The sequence below is a fragment of the Syzygium oleosum genome, unplaced genomic scaffold, assembly GCF_021117445.2.
Source record: "Syzygium oleosum isolate NSW1041296 unplaced genomic scaffold, Sole_v2.1 Sole_v2.01, whole genome shotgun sequence".
Lineage (NCBI taxonomy): Eukaryota > Viridiplantae > Streptophyta > Magnoliopsida > Myrtales > Myrtaceae > Syzygium > Syzygium oleosum.
In genome coordinates this window covers 34288284-34302866 of record NW_026607485.1, presented here as the reverse complement: position 1 = coordinate 34302866, position 14583 = coordinate 34288284, and the positions used below count along the sequence as shown (strand labels likewise).

The following is a 14583-nucleotide window of genomic DNA, read 5'->3' as shown; positions in this document are numbered from 1 at the left end:
GAGCTCGAAATTTTTTCTTTTCCTTTCTCTATTTTTTTTGTTTGCCTTTCTTCTTCCCCCGGTGGCCGGACCGGCCAGGGGCTAGGGCTAGCGAGGGGAGGCTCGCCCTCACCGGCACTGACGAGGGCGAGCCTCACCGTCGCTGGGCAAGGTGAGGGCGGAGCTCGCCATGGCTGGGCGAGCTCAACCTCTCCCATAGCCATGGCAAAGCTCGACCTCGCCAGATATGGGCGAGGTCGAGCTCGCCTAGCCATGGCAAGCTCCGCCCTCGCCGACCCTTGCTAGGGCTGGGTGAGCCTCCCCAGTGGCCGGCGAGGTCACCTCGCCGACGATCTTCCCCCTGGCCGGTCCGGGCAGGGGGAAGAAGGAAAGGAAAAAAATAAAAAGAGAGAAGGAAAAAAATATAAAAAAAAATTCGAAAAAAAAAAATAATATTAAAATAATGCCACGTCAGTCGGCCGGCGTCCACATCAGCGCCGACCGGCCAAAAGTGGCCGGATGGATTGAATTGACACAATTGCAAAAGGCTTAGGACTGAATTGGCACCATTGCAATAGGTTTATGACTTGTTTGGTAATTTTCCCAAAAATCTCACATCGAAAAATTGGTGTGATGTAGAGCAGTTAATATATCCAAGTTGGTTCAAAACTCATTGGCTTGAGTTTTTTAGTAAATGTGAGTTCAATTAGATATGTTGATGAGTTTAGACTTGAGCTCCATTTTGACGATCTCTCCGAGAAAAGGTATTGGGTTTCTGCTGTGCAGTCCCAACATTTGTGAGGACGATGTCGACCTTTCATTCAATTGCCAAAACAAAGTAGATATTCTTATTTATGGTGTGTTTGTTTGCGTGAAAGAATTTTCAACTAATTAGTTTTCTAGAATTTCACACGTTTGACTTATCGAAAATAATCAGTCGATGAAAAATCATTTATGATCAAAGAAAATGTACAAATTTAAAGTTTAAAAACAAATTTCCTAAGAGAAGACATTTTCTTAAAAAATACTTTCATGAAATTTTTCTCAAAATAAACACGACCTACGTCAACAACCTACCTTAACAACGTATATCTTAATTTAAGTGGTAACTTTTTAATGATTCTGTCGGGGCTGTAAATGGCAGAGCAACTCAAAAAGTGCTGCCCTACCTAGCCGCACTCTCATCACATGCTACGTGGGGGATTTAAGGCCTCCCGGAACAATGTGGATTTTGATCTTCCATGAACAGTTGGGAGAAGTGACACTTTGGGCATGGACCTCCCACCAACGAGAGGGCTTGTCAGTGCACAAACTCGATGATTCGAAATCAATGCGCAAAAGATCGAAACAAACATTTGGGTATCGCGTGAGATTCACTTCACATCACAATCCAAAGATATGTGGCATGTACGCGCTCGTTTCTCGCGGCCTTAGCTTTATGCGTAGCGCGTAAAAGAAAGAGAGCCGCAACGTTGCTAATTAGCCATAAAGGCCAAAAGGAAGAGTGGCGATTTAGACCTTAGCTTTCGTGCATCCAACACCAAAGGGTGGCATGGGCGGCTTGGGAAAGGAGGGTGGGGACAGAGGAATTGGAATCATTGGACTTTTTTTGACAACTTCCACATTACTTTTCATGTCATGGTTCTCATCTATTGCAAAACAAGGCCCAAACGTTCGTAATTCAATTCCATCTCAGAGACTCTCCTTCAACTGTGGAAACAAATGGACCAGCAACTGGGTTGTCCATGCATTCGAACCAAGGGAAGGCATTCCGTTTCGTATTTTCGGGAAATACTGGGGATGTCGGGTGAAGAAGTGTCTCATGTTTTTCGGGAAATACTCGCCGGATCCAAAGATCCTGCTGAATCACAGCCTTTGATCATGTAGGCACTGTGATTCACCGGATCCGCTCGGCCCCGAGTCTTAGCCAAGAAATTCCCCCACGTTTTCTGCCCCACGACACAATCATTCGGACTACAAGACGAAAAGTAGAAAATGACGAGCCAAGCCAACCACCGGGCCAAACCTACTCTGCTCAGCTGGCTCTCCATTTTGCAGGTGAAAAAACAGGCTTTGTCATCTTCAAAGTTCATCGAGTATTTTGTCCTCTTGATCAGAGACTAAGTCAATGTTGTTTTCGCATCTTTACCTACCAAAACCAGCAGCTCCCGCACAAACATTTGACTTTCGGGACCCTTTACCTAAGGTGATCCTAGCTTTCTGCACTTGCCTTTTATTTGTCCACCAAAAAAGGTAAGGAGAAAACAATGAAGAAGAAATCAAGTTTTGTTTGTCGATGCATATGATGCATGCCAATTTTTTTTTATCTTGAATTCCCTCCTGGTGAGGCTCATGCATTGCAGCTACTCTTCTATGGACACACGAGGAGTTTGGCTTTTCATTCACTCTCGTTCAGTCATGTGGGTGGACTCCAGATGACCCAAGCTAGGGTCTCCTTGCAGGCTCCCTCACAAAACCATGCCATCAGACAGATTTATTTGTCGCATACTTCAAAATAATTCACAGTTTTCATCACCATGATGATCAACAACAGGCATTTCAATGTTTCCCAGGCAAGTGGAAACGAGTATTGCGTTACGGTGAAAGGTAACCAGTGCAATAGTAATACATGGGAACAAGTTTGGCTATGGTGTTATCAATTGCCGGAGTGGCTGTGGCTAGTCTTTCGTCATCATGATCACCAAAAGGCAGTCAATGTTTCCCAGGCACGTGGAAACGAGTTTTGCGTTATGCAGAAAGGTAATTGGCAATAGTAATAGTAATACAAAGGAACTAGATTGGCTCTGGTGTTATCAACTGCCGTTGTGGCTGCAGCTACTCTTCCTCCTCTGCTTCCTCCAACCATTTCACCAAAGGCTCTAGTGATTTCACAAATATTTGCCTGCACATTGCATCAAAATAAGACAAGATAGTTGAGCAGGACACAGAAATCAATAGATCACATCAAGTATGACAAGAGAAGTGAAACTATCCAGAGCAAATTGATCCAATTTGGCACACCTACTATAATGAGTAAATGCGGTAAACCCAGGTCTCTTAAGGCCAAAAGTCATTTATGTATATTTGCCTTGCTTAAGTTCCAACCAACCCCACGCAGCTCACCATGTCAAGTCAATCTATATACTCACCTCCTTTAATCATACTCCTAATATATCATGACTAAATTGTGCGCAACTTAATAAAAGCTTTGAACACAGGAAACTGATGGTGTCCTCTGCAGGCATTTATCAATGCAAAAATGTATACGGGGAGGTATACCTGCCCTTGGGGTTGGTTCCTTTGCTGAACCAATGAAGAATGGTGTCTTCTGCAAGCACATCCTGGTCGTAGAGGGACTTCACAATTTCGGGAAACAACTTCATCAGCTTAGCATCCTCATAGCATTGCATTTGGACTTTGTACATGAGCTCCAGCTCAAGTTTCCCACTTGTACAGAAGGTATTTAAAAGTCCGGCCCATGTTTTTACCTGCAAAATGAAGGACATTGTCGTTAAAATCTTTTAAAAAGTAAAAGTTTCACGAGAGCTTATAAAGGTTGGTTAATAAACTTTTAACAGGTGAGAAGACATCCGCTTGACCAAAACGGAACTGTTTCACGGAGACTTTCTAAGGGATGGCAACTTCTTAATAACATCCAACATTCTAATGTATCATTTTAACTCTTCTCCAATGCACATCAACTATTTGTACTAAGCAAACTGCTATGTAAATAAGGATAAGTATAGAGATCAAGTGGCTTATACATTTCCTGTTCTCAATTTTTAAGTAAATTCCTAGTGCAAAAACCATTCATGTTGCACATGCAATTTGCCTCTACGAAACCACCAAACAGCAAATCATTGATCATCAGCAACAAGGTGCAATAATTTTCTAGCAATATAACTGGACCAGACAGGCAACCAGCTCCCCATTAAACCAGCTCATCTGATCCGGTTTTCAAAAGGTTGCCATGGCCAGGGAAATCACCTTCATCATTTATATAACAAAGATTCACGTGAAAGTCATAATCATATTTGATCATATTTGGCTCGTGAGATAAACTAAATGATCACGATATAAAACACAAGAAAGGAGGGAGACTAAGTGCACCTGACGCAGAGCGGCATTAGCATTCTGCTGCTGATTCTTCCCAGACCACTGAACTGCATCCATTATGACATCCCAAAGCATTCGCACCACCTCAATGTCGGGTAACTTGGCATCCTTAAGGCGCTGCTTCACAGTGTCTATCACTTCAGATATATCATTTTCCTCTTCAATCTGAGCAGTCAGGGCAGATTTCATCTCCTTCAGTCTCCCATCAAATAATTTCTTCTCGTTGTATTCCACCAAGGGATTAAGCCCTTCCTTGCTGAAATTAACAAAAATTTTGTGTGTATACCTTTGAAGTACATTAAAGGCTGAAGGAGGGATTGGAGGTTGCAACTAGAGATATTGACTATAATATTGACAATAAAGACGGAAATTATGACTACAAATATGACGATAGTAAAGTCAAAGTAGCGAATAATACCCGAGAAATTAACAGGGAAAACTTGGATACTAAGATTCTTACACAGAGATTACAGATGTTGCGTAATAATATTCAGGTGAACAAGCCATTTCTCCATATCTTATTAGTGGGAGAATTTACAAATCCCAATGTGCTATTACCAAAGCAGTAAGCTACTTGCATATGGTAACAGGGAGAGAGAGAGAGAACCAAGTTTTCACAAACTAGATCATGCGAGAACAACCTGCCAGTTTAAAGCCAAAAGCTTGCATTATGAACACAACAAGTTACGGCCCTTTCTCAATAGCATTGATTCAGAGCTCAAGCAAACAATGAAACAAGGTCTCGAAAAGAAGAAAATCACAAGTATGCAGCTTCTTCCTAGTTACATAATCTAGACCATAGTTGACAAATCAAAACATGCCAAAGACAATACAAGGAAATTTCTTAGTCATCTCACATTACAAGAAGAGGTACTCACGTGAAATGCTCAGAGAAACCTTCAGCAGAGCGCTTAGCCGATGGGAAAAATTTCAGAAGATCATCCTCCACCTTTCCACGCTTCAGGATTGCAATCAGATCATCAAGGCTGTTATCAACCAGATATTCCTTAAAAAAATCAGTTACAAATGAGAGAACTAGCCCTTTTGCCACGAGATTATCCTTGAGCAGGGGTTGAAATACGGTCTCTGGTGGAAGCCCAGATAGTTTCTGGGTGAATGCAAGTGCCGTAAAAATTGCCAGTTTCTTCCTTTCATCTTCTTCAAGAAACTCCATCGATTGTAAGAGTTTTTGCATAACATTTTCGAGATTCTTGATGAGAAATGGCCTCCGCCGCAAAATTTTCTGTATGTAGATAACAGATGGCAGTATTGCTTCACGCTTGGTCTCACAGTCTAGAATAGAGTAAGGGTGGCGCTCCCCTTCATCAGGTTTAGTAGTGCCAGGTTGTGTACGCCCTCCTGTGAAAACGACCTGTCGCGGCAACACAATTTAAATATTTATGGTGTAACAGAATGAATATAAAACAGAACTGCCCCCTGTTAAGACAAAAAAATTCAATAAAAACAGCTTTAAGTTTAAGGAATGCAGTACATTAAAAATGTCATTGTAGATTTTATGCATATCAAAAGTCAAGGTTTATTATAATCTTTCATCAGCATAACTTTGGCAATTCCCAAGAATATATGACAATGACAAGAGTAAGTTCACAGAAATCAAATCGAACACACTCAAGCAATCACAGAAGTACATGTACACAGAGGATGTGTACAGGCCGGGACTGGAAGGGGCCATGGCCCCCTCAGACCAATGGAATTCCTCAGCCGCCCCAACTTGCAGCCCACATGTTACTGTACTATCATATTCCCAATATCAAAGCCATATGTCTCTCTTTCGCCCAAAAAAAAAGCCATATTTCTCTCTCCAAGTCAACAGCCTAGCTACAAGCTAGCAACTAGTCAAATCTCTTTCGTATCTACTTCTTCCTTTTTTATGGCCAGATCCCTTACCCCCCATCACTTGGTGATTTTTAATCCCTTTTTCCTTGAATATTATAAATATGTTTACCAAGTAATTAGCATCCATTAGTGTTATTTTTGTGGAGGCTAATGCAAAGGTTTTTTTTTTTTCATTTGGTCCACACCTCATAAAACACAAAGTAACAAAATTTCGAGTTAAATATTATTTACATTCCTTTAATCGTCATAATGTTAGGAAGATGGGAACTTATCAATTCATCGAGCAGTAAATGTTCTTTCTTGAAAAAGAAAACTTGACAAAAGTCTAATAAATTTTCCCTCACTTTCATACGGTTATGATGTCCTTGTTACATCTTGAATTATTATTCTCAGTAGGTGAAAATTTTGTTTATTTTGAACTACTATGTCAATGTAACTAGAAAGAATGAAAAAAGAGATAAGTTGATTCAATTGTAACGAGAAAACTTCAGCAAATTGAATCACTCTCTTTGATAAATACATGGTCTAGCATGCTAAGCCACGAAGTTCAATGAGGAATGCACTTCCAACATATGTCATGCACAGCTTAACAGTTAACACTCCGATAAATTGTAGAAGTAAAATCTCGATACAGTAAACCTAGTCGACTGACCAGATTTTAATTTAAACATAATCAGTAGCTTGCTTCCAGGCTACCAGCAAGCACTTGTCAACATCATGAAACCCAAAAGTATTCTTGAAAGTCAATCAGCAGGAAACTCTAATCCTGACAAGGTTATATGGATAATAAAAAAACAAAACAAAAGGTCTACATATGCACAAAAAACTGCATAGTTGTATTGCGTCGAACTCTTCAAGAAACACAAGCTCTAGCCCAAGGCTCTGAGCAGTCTCAATATCAAGGGTCTACAGGACCATTGCTAGAGAGGAAAAGGTGTACAGTATTAAAAGGCTTGCCTCAAAAAAGGTGTCACCATATCTTGAGAAGTTGAGATCTGAACCTTCAACACTTTTTGCAAGAAGTTCCTGCTCAAACTAAATATTCAGTAAGCTGCATAAAATTTAGGTCACCAGGTGCAACAAACACGTGTAGTGCTGGAAAATGTCTTCATTACAAAAAAAAAATTACCAGATCACCAGCATTATCAAGATAAATCTGGACCACTGCATCCGCAAATGCTGCAGGGTCCAGTGGAGCTGCAATATTCCGTTTGCGGGTCTTAATCCGCGTACCACTGCATGGACGAATAGAATATCATAAAAGAAGACTCCAGCTTCCGGTAAAAAGCAAAGACAATATGCAGAAACATTTGGGAGCACAATCTCTGAATTGAACTTAGCCTTGTTAAGCAGTTGTAAAAGAACTGTGTTAATCGTGGAATAGCAAAAACAGAATCTGCACGAGATATATGGGACAACTGCAGACTTACCCGAGAGTGGGTTTCTCCTTCGAGCTGCATACACGAAAATAATCAAGAATCAGCTACCATTCACACATCTCCACAGCTCAACCACAATTCCGAGACATATCAATGAACACAGAAAGGAGGAGCAAATCAAAGCCTGCAATTTTGATATAGCAGATGAACAGAACCTAAGAGTAAAAAAGGCATCTTTGGAGGGCTTAATCAGCTACAATTCGTAAAGCGGAACACGGGACGAAACACGGTGACGCTCTTCAGTCAAGAAAAAACTCGGGTCGATGATGGGTGTGGGGCAAAAACAAGTCCTCGCAAAACACTGCCACGTCTTTACTCAAACCGAAATCGCCAAATCGAGCCAAGCTCAGCCGAACAGCTGCATCTTGATTACACGTGAGCACAAAGAAAGGTCGACAGGATCCAGGTACCAAATCAAGAAACCCATCAAGAACAGACACCCACCAACGTAAACATCCCAAAGGTTCGATCTTTCCCCCAAAAAAGACAAGCCAAAGCACGCCGACAGATTGACGACAGACCGAACGGGATCTTTCGGACAGCACCAAGAACAGAACGTACAGATTAAGCCATAGAGAGAGACAGAGACAGAGACAGAGACAGAGACAGAGGTTACCTCATAAACCAAGATGAGAAGGGATCAGAGGTGGCCGAGTCTTGGGAGACTCTGCGTCCAGAGAGACTGCTCGAGGAGGAGAAGGAGAAGGAAGAAGGAAGAAGGAAGAGGAAGAGGAAGAGAGGAGGAGAGAGAGAGAGAGAGAGTCTTCTTGGAGAAATGGGGGAAGAGAATATAATAAGAGAGCTATGAAATCCAAGGCTTCAGGTAATATATATATATATATATATATATATATATATATATATATATATATATGTATATATATTGCCATTTGGTAAAACAATTATAGCACTTATGAGAAATATTAAGTCATTATAAAATATTATTCGAATTAGAGAAAATAATGTAAACTTCGTATTTGAATATCCACGTGGAGTATTGTCAAAATTTCAAGAATTTTGAATTTAAAAACAAATACGTGAACCACGAGATTTTAATGTGGAAAAATCAGTTCAGACATACGTGTCACTAATTACTAACCGATGTTGTTTCTATCGTATGAAAAATAAACTTATTGATGGATTTTTTTTGGGTCGGAACTTATTAAGGGATTATTTTTACTCTTGTTTGCTGACAAAAACAATACGACGACGCAATATAAAAAATCAATGAAATTATAATTTAAAAAGTTGAAGTGATTGCGAAACTTTCCAAAATCGAAAAAAATATTTCTCATTCTACATATTTTTAAATTTATTTCCTAAATAAATTCTCGTTCTTTAATATATTTTTTTACCTCTCATCACACATATTCTTCCACAACTTTTTAAAACTCCGTATAATTTGATCGGACAAATTTGCCCTTAACAACCAATTCAAGTCGCAAATTCTTCAAAAAAATAAGATGATAAAAATATAACCACTATCAAATTGAGTAGACAATCAAAGAATGGCCTAATTTCCCTAAAAAAATTCTTAATTTTAGGCCTAGGTCGAATGTGCCCCAAACTTTTTTTTCGTCACGCAAAAATGACCATCGACTTTCGATTGGTATCCAGATATGGCATCGGCTAGGTTTCCATCCCATTTACCACGTTAAAGTGTATCGTCAAACTTTCTCTTTTTCTTCATTTGACTCTTTCTCCCCCACCCACTTTCTCCCAGATCTCTCTCTCTCTCTCCTACAACAACCGGATTCGCCCCCTATGCTCGAGAAGCTTTCAACACCTTAGGTTGCGTTTGGTCGACCGGATAAAAATCAGGATAGGATATGTTTTATCCTATCCTGTGTTTGGTGATGGTCCAGTATAGGATAAGGTCGGATATAGACCGGATATAGCCCAGATAAAAAAATCTGAGGGGAGGGAGGGATAGACTTAGATAGGATTTCTAATGCCTATTTTTCCAGAAACTCTACGCTCCACTCGCCGTCATCTTCATCCCCACACCTTGTGCGCTTTCACCAAAAAAATTTCTCGGCTTTTTTTCCTTCATCGACTCCTCCGGACCCGTGAATAGCAACAACAAAAAAAATTATCCTATCCGACTTTAAATCCGTAATCCACCAAACAGTGGATAGGATATGAAGAAATCTCAGGATTTCTTATCCTATCCTATCCAGTCCTATCCTGTTTAGAAATCCGGACAACCAAACGCAGCCTTATGGTCATGGAGGAGGGAATCCTCTCATCGTGCGACTCCAAGACAACTCTTAACGCCGATCGCCCCGAGCTCTACCTCGAGATCAACGGCAAAGTTGTTCCTCCCACCACTCCCAAACGGCTCGGACCACATCTCCAAGGCCATTCATGTTGCCACCAACGAGATTGCAGTCCGGCGACGGCCAAACCGGGCATGGACTTCTTGACTTGGCTATGTACGCTGGTCTCCCACAGTGATTGGCTGGCAATGCAATGAGGTGATCTCGGTCGTCACAAATCTGACAATGGAGAGCCACCGAATTGCATGACGGTGAGGGAAGTGCTAAAGTACTAGCTCACCCGGGTGACCATCCCATTGGCGAAGACCGTCCCGGCTTTGACCCACGAGATGGAGTGGGTCGGGTCGAAGCCATCGGTAAGCACGATGAGTGTTGCGGAAGCCAAGCGATCGAATATTAATATGACAGAATAAGAAAATAAATCGAACACTAGATTTACGTAGTTCGGACGAAAGTGGTGGTAGTGACCTACGTCCACGGGGAGAGCAGCAACGAATTCTACTATAAATCAAGCGATACAACGGAGATTACAACCATACTCGAGTCACTCAAACACTCCAAGTATTTTCCAAACTCTAATTACACCAAATAACTAACGCAGTGTTTAGTCCCAATAATTCCTCATGAAATAATCTCTCGATATCATGAAAGAATTACGTATAAATCTTACCACAAGATTTAATCTATTAAATCACTTGTACTTTTTCTTTGTTATCACGCACGAAAAAAACGTCGGGATGTAATTCCATGACACTACAAAAAAACTGGATTTTTGCCACGAAAATTTGCGACGAAAAAATTTTCGTTGCAAATTTGCGACAAATTTTCCAACGAAAAGTAAAATTCGTTGGAAATTTCCAACGAAAAATTTTTCGACGCAAATTTCGTTGGAAATTTCCAACGAAACAATTTTCGTCGCAAAATTCGTTGGAAATTTCCAACGAAAAAAAATTCGTTGGAAATTTTCAACGAATTTTGCGACGAATTCAAAAAAACCCGTTATTGTTCGGCATTTTTTATATTTGTTGGAAAATTCGTTGGAAATTTCCAACGAATTTTCCAACGAATTTCAATTTTCCGGGCAATTATTTCAGTGTGTACAATTTTCGTTGGAAAATTCGTTGGAAATTTCCAACGAATTTTTTTTCGTTGGAAATTTCCAACGAATTACAAAAAAACCCGTTACTGTTCGGCATTTTTTATATTCGTTGGAAAATTCGTTGGAAATTTCCAACGAATTTTCCAACGAATTTCAATTTTCCGGACAATTATTTCAGTGTATACAATTTTCGTTGGAAAATTCGTTAGAAATTTCCAACGAATTTTTTTTCGTTGGAAATTTCCAACAAATTTTCCAACGAATTACAAAAAAACCCGTTACTATTCGGCATTTTTTATATTCGTTGGAAAATTCGTTGGAAATTTCCAACGAATTTTCCAACGAATTTCAATTTTCCGGACAATTATTTCAGTGTATACAATTTTCGTTGGAAAATTCGTTGGAAATTTCCAACGAATTACAAAAAAAACCCGATAATGTTCGGTATTTTTTATATTCGTTGGAAAATTCGTTGGAAATTTCCAACGAATTTTCCAACGAATTTTAATTTTCCGGACAATTATTTTAATGTGTACAATTTTCGTTGCAAAATTCGCGAGAAATTTCTCACGAATTTTGCAACGAAACCCTACTTCTTCCTTATTCAATATTTTCGCGCTCGTTATTCCCACAACCTTCAATTTCCACGTTCTCTCTCTCCTTCGCCTTCACCTTCTCCCTGCGTCTCCCCCTCCGCCTCCTCCCCCGCCGCCCCCCCTCCTCCTCCGGCTCCGGCTCCGGCTCCGGCGCCATGGACACCTAGCCTCCAAGCCTCCGACGCCCCCGACGCCACCAAGCCTCGTCGCCGGCGAGGCTAGGAGACGACGACGGACTTGACGGGCGGCGGCCCCGAAGCCTGCTCCCGCCCCTGCTGCTGCTGCTGCTTCTTCTTCATCTTCGGCCATGGCGAGGGCCGAGCTCGGCCCTCGCCGGCGACGAGGCTGGCCCTCACCGGCCATGGCGAGGGCCGAGCTCGCCATGGCCGGCGAGCTCGAGCTCGCCCAGATCTGGGCAAGCTCGGCCCTCGCCGGCGGCGAGGGCTATTTTTCGATTAAAAAAAAAATTTCGACCAAAATTTTTTTTTTTCGATGGAAAAAAAATTTCCACGATTTTTAATTCGACCAAAAAAAAATTTGTAGTTTCCAACGAAAAAAAATTCGTCGGAAAAAAAAATTCGTTTCCAACGAATTTAGCCACGAGTTTTCCAACGAATTTTCCAACGAAAAAAAATTTGTCGCAAATTTCCAACGAAAATTGAAATTTTTCGTTGGAAAAATTTGCGACGACTTATTTCCAACGAATTTTTTTTCGTTGGAAAATTCATTGGAAATTCGTTTTCCAACGAATTTTTTCAAATTTTTCGTTGGAAATTTCGTCGGAAAAAATATGTTTTTTTGTAGTGTGAAGACTCACGTCAAGCACTCGGTTCGGCGCTTCAAGTCTTCTCTGGACATGGACGGCACGAAGACCAGACTCTGCACTCATCAACTTCTACCTCCCAAAGGTGTCCCACAGTATGAGATATTTATATGTGTCCAAGAGTTAGACCGAGTCATGGGCTGAATCAAAAGCCACGTTGGACTTTCTTGTTCAAAGCCGTAGGCTCCAACATCAATTAGGAAAGAATATTTGTTTCCTCCAGCTAGACATGGCCACGGTTCAGGAACCGCCGGTTCCGGTTCGTGGCCATGTATGACCCGGAACCGGCAGGTTCCGGTTTCTACCGGTTCCGGACCTGGAGTGTCCGCTGCTCGGGAGCCGATTGTACGAGTGCATCGAATCCGGCGGCGGGACGGCGCGTCGGATCTTCTTCTTCTTCTTCTGCTGCTCCTCCCTTGCGCGCTCTCTTTCCCGCTCGCCGGATCGTCACATCGCCGGCGGAGCTGCCATGGATTCTCTCGCGCTCGCGAGCTCCTGAGTTTCGATGCTTCGTTGTGGTTTGGAGAGAGAGAGAGGGAGGGAAGGACTTCCGGTTATCTTTTTATTCTTCTTTTTATTATTATTTTATTTTATTTTATTTTTGCCCGTTTCCAAGGCAGCCTGCAAAGGCTGCCCTGGCAACGGGCCGCAGCAGGGCTGCAAGCGTGCAGGCCCTGTTGCAGGTTTTTATTTTTTTATTTAAATTTTTAATTTTTTTTTTTGGAACCGGGCCCGGAACTGCCGGTTCCGGGCCGGTTCCGATTTCGATTCCAAACCGCGGGCCCAGTCAACGGGCCGGGCCCGGGTTTGACCGGGCCGAAACTGGCCCGTGGCCATGACTACCTCCAGCAAATATTTAACTTTTCTTTTCTTTTTATTTCTGCTTTCCACTCGGCAACGAGGGAGATAATAACCTTCCCCTCTTCTGCTTTTCGTGGACCGACTTGAAGTGGGAATTAATTTCCCTTTCTTAATTGTTGACCAAGATTCAAACTCCAATATTCGACAACTTCCAAGTCCAATAGGCTTTCCAGATTAAGAAAATCATATTCACGAAAATATAACTTGGATATCCACGTGCACTTTTAGATCAAAATCATCCACACGCTCAAACTCGGACATATTTTAATACTATAATGGTGCCGATGAGGAGGCGCATTAAGAACTTGGGGGATGAAACCACCACGTGCAAGCATGTGTTCTTTTCAATCTAATAAGGATTTGAACATTAAATTTCTCTGCGAGATTCCATGAATGCCATGTCTGTTGTTGATTAATACTATCTATAATGTTATATGAATCAAAGAAAACCAATTATTTTCGAGGGATCATAATAATTTTTGCTTCTCCAAATATTCTCGATCAATTATTTTATCAATATTCTATTAACGGACAAATGTGTAAAATCCTAATTCTATTTTATTGTTACGTATTTCAATTTAAAAGTGTAAATCTTTTCTGTCATATAAAAAACCTCACCATGAAAGTTCCGCATACATACGTGTACATCTTTTCATAGCGTGTCATAATTTCTTCCCATTAATTATAATTCATATATTTTGTTATAAAGATGATTTTGCAAAATCTTTTAGATGTGAGGCTTCGTTTGTTTTGCGAAAAATTTAACATTTCTAGATAATATTTTCTAGTAAGAAAATTTCAAGAAAATGACAATATCTTTTTTCATGTTTGACCGAAATCCAAAAACGAGCTGGAAATCATTTTCTTCTATTGGAAAAGAAAATTTGCTTTTATTTACCAAAAGAGATATCAATTTTTCGTGCGATATGAAGGTTACACAAGCTAATTCATCAAATTGTGAATAAATTTTTATGATGTAAATACTTTTGTGGATCACAGACAATTTTCTTTTTTTCTTAAAGTTTTGTTTTTGAACATTTTTTTATATATATTACGCCGATGGCGGGTTTGAAATCTAGCTTGGGCCTGACTATTTCCTCCCTTTTTTTTTGGGTCCAACTCACAATTTCCCATTTCCTCTTTCGTTTTGATTGACAGAGGTTGGTGATGATGCAGAAGACGGTGGCACTGGTACGCGAGTATGGCGGTTCAATGACGTGTAGCGGCCGGTGGGGGCGGTGCGTGTTTAATGTTTAAAGAGAAGAGAGATGGCGGCAAATGATGGTGTACCATGGAAGAGTGCTGAGGTCGATTTCTGTTTTTTCAAAAGTAGGAACTCGTCTTTCTTATGTTTCAATGTGAATTTTCCGGTAAATTTTCTTAGAATTTATTTTGCAAGCAAATAAGGGAAGCCTAAGTTTTTTACGCACACGCAATGTGTATACATTTTGCTAGTATGTACCATATCAACATGGTAGAACAAAATAATCAAACTTTTTCTTTTTAAGTTAATACCACGAAAAACCCCAAACTG

At 40.8% G+C, this 14583-nt stretch overlaps 1 protein-coding gene across 1 annotated transcript; it reads right to left on the bottom strand.

Annotated features, from left to right (window-relative positions):
* Positions 1–2550: 2550 nt before the first annotated feature.
* Positions 2551–8179, bottom strand: LOC115678880 (uncharacterized). Its single transcript, XM_030602357.2, has 8 exons — positions 8008–8179; positions 7383–7406; positions 7082–7187; positions 6910–6978; positions 4974–5467; positions 4090–4351; positions 3259–3467; positions 2551–2881 (listed from the first exon to the last, which is right to left on the bottom strand). The coding sequence occupies exons 1-8, from the start codon at positions 8010–8012 to the stop codon at positions 2815–2817; spliced, it is 1236 nt and encodes a 411-aa protein (XP_030458217.1). The 5' UTR covers positions 8013–8179; the 3' UTR covers positions 2551–2814.
* Between the last annotated feature and the right edge of the window lie 6404 nt (positions 8180–14583).

Bases quoted from the DNA above. Each gene is read 5' to 3' on its own strand.
- LOC115678880 (XM_030602357.2), bottom strand. The intron at 7,188-7,382 runs GTAAGTCTGCAG...TCGTCCATGCAG, and splicing joins AAGGAGAAACCCACTCTCGG to TGGTACGCGGATTAAGACCC. The intron at 6,979-7,081 runs GTAATTTTTTTT...TAGTTTGAGCAG, and splicing joins TTGATAATGCTGGTGATCTG to GAACTTCTTGCAAAAAGTGT.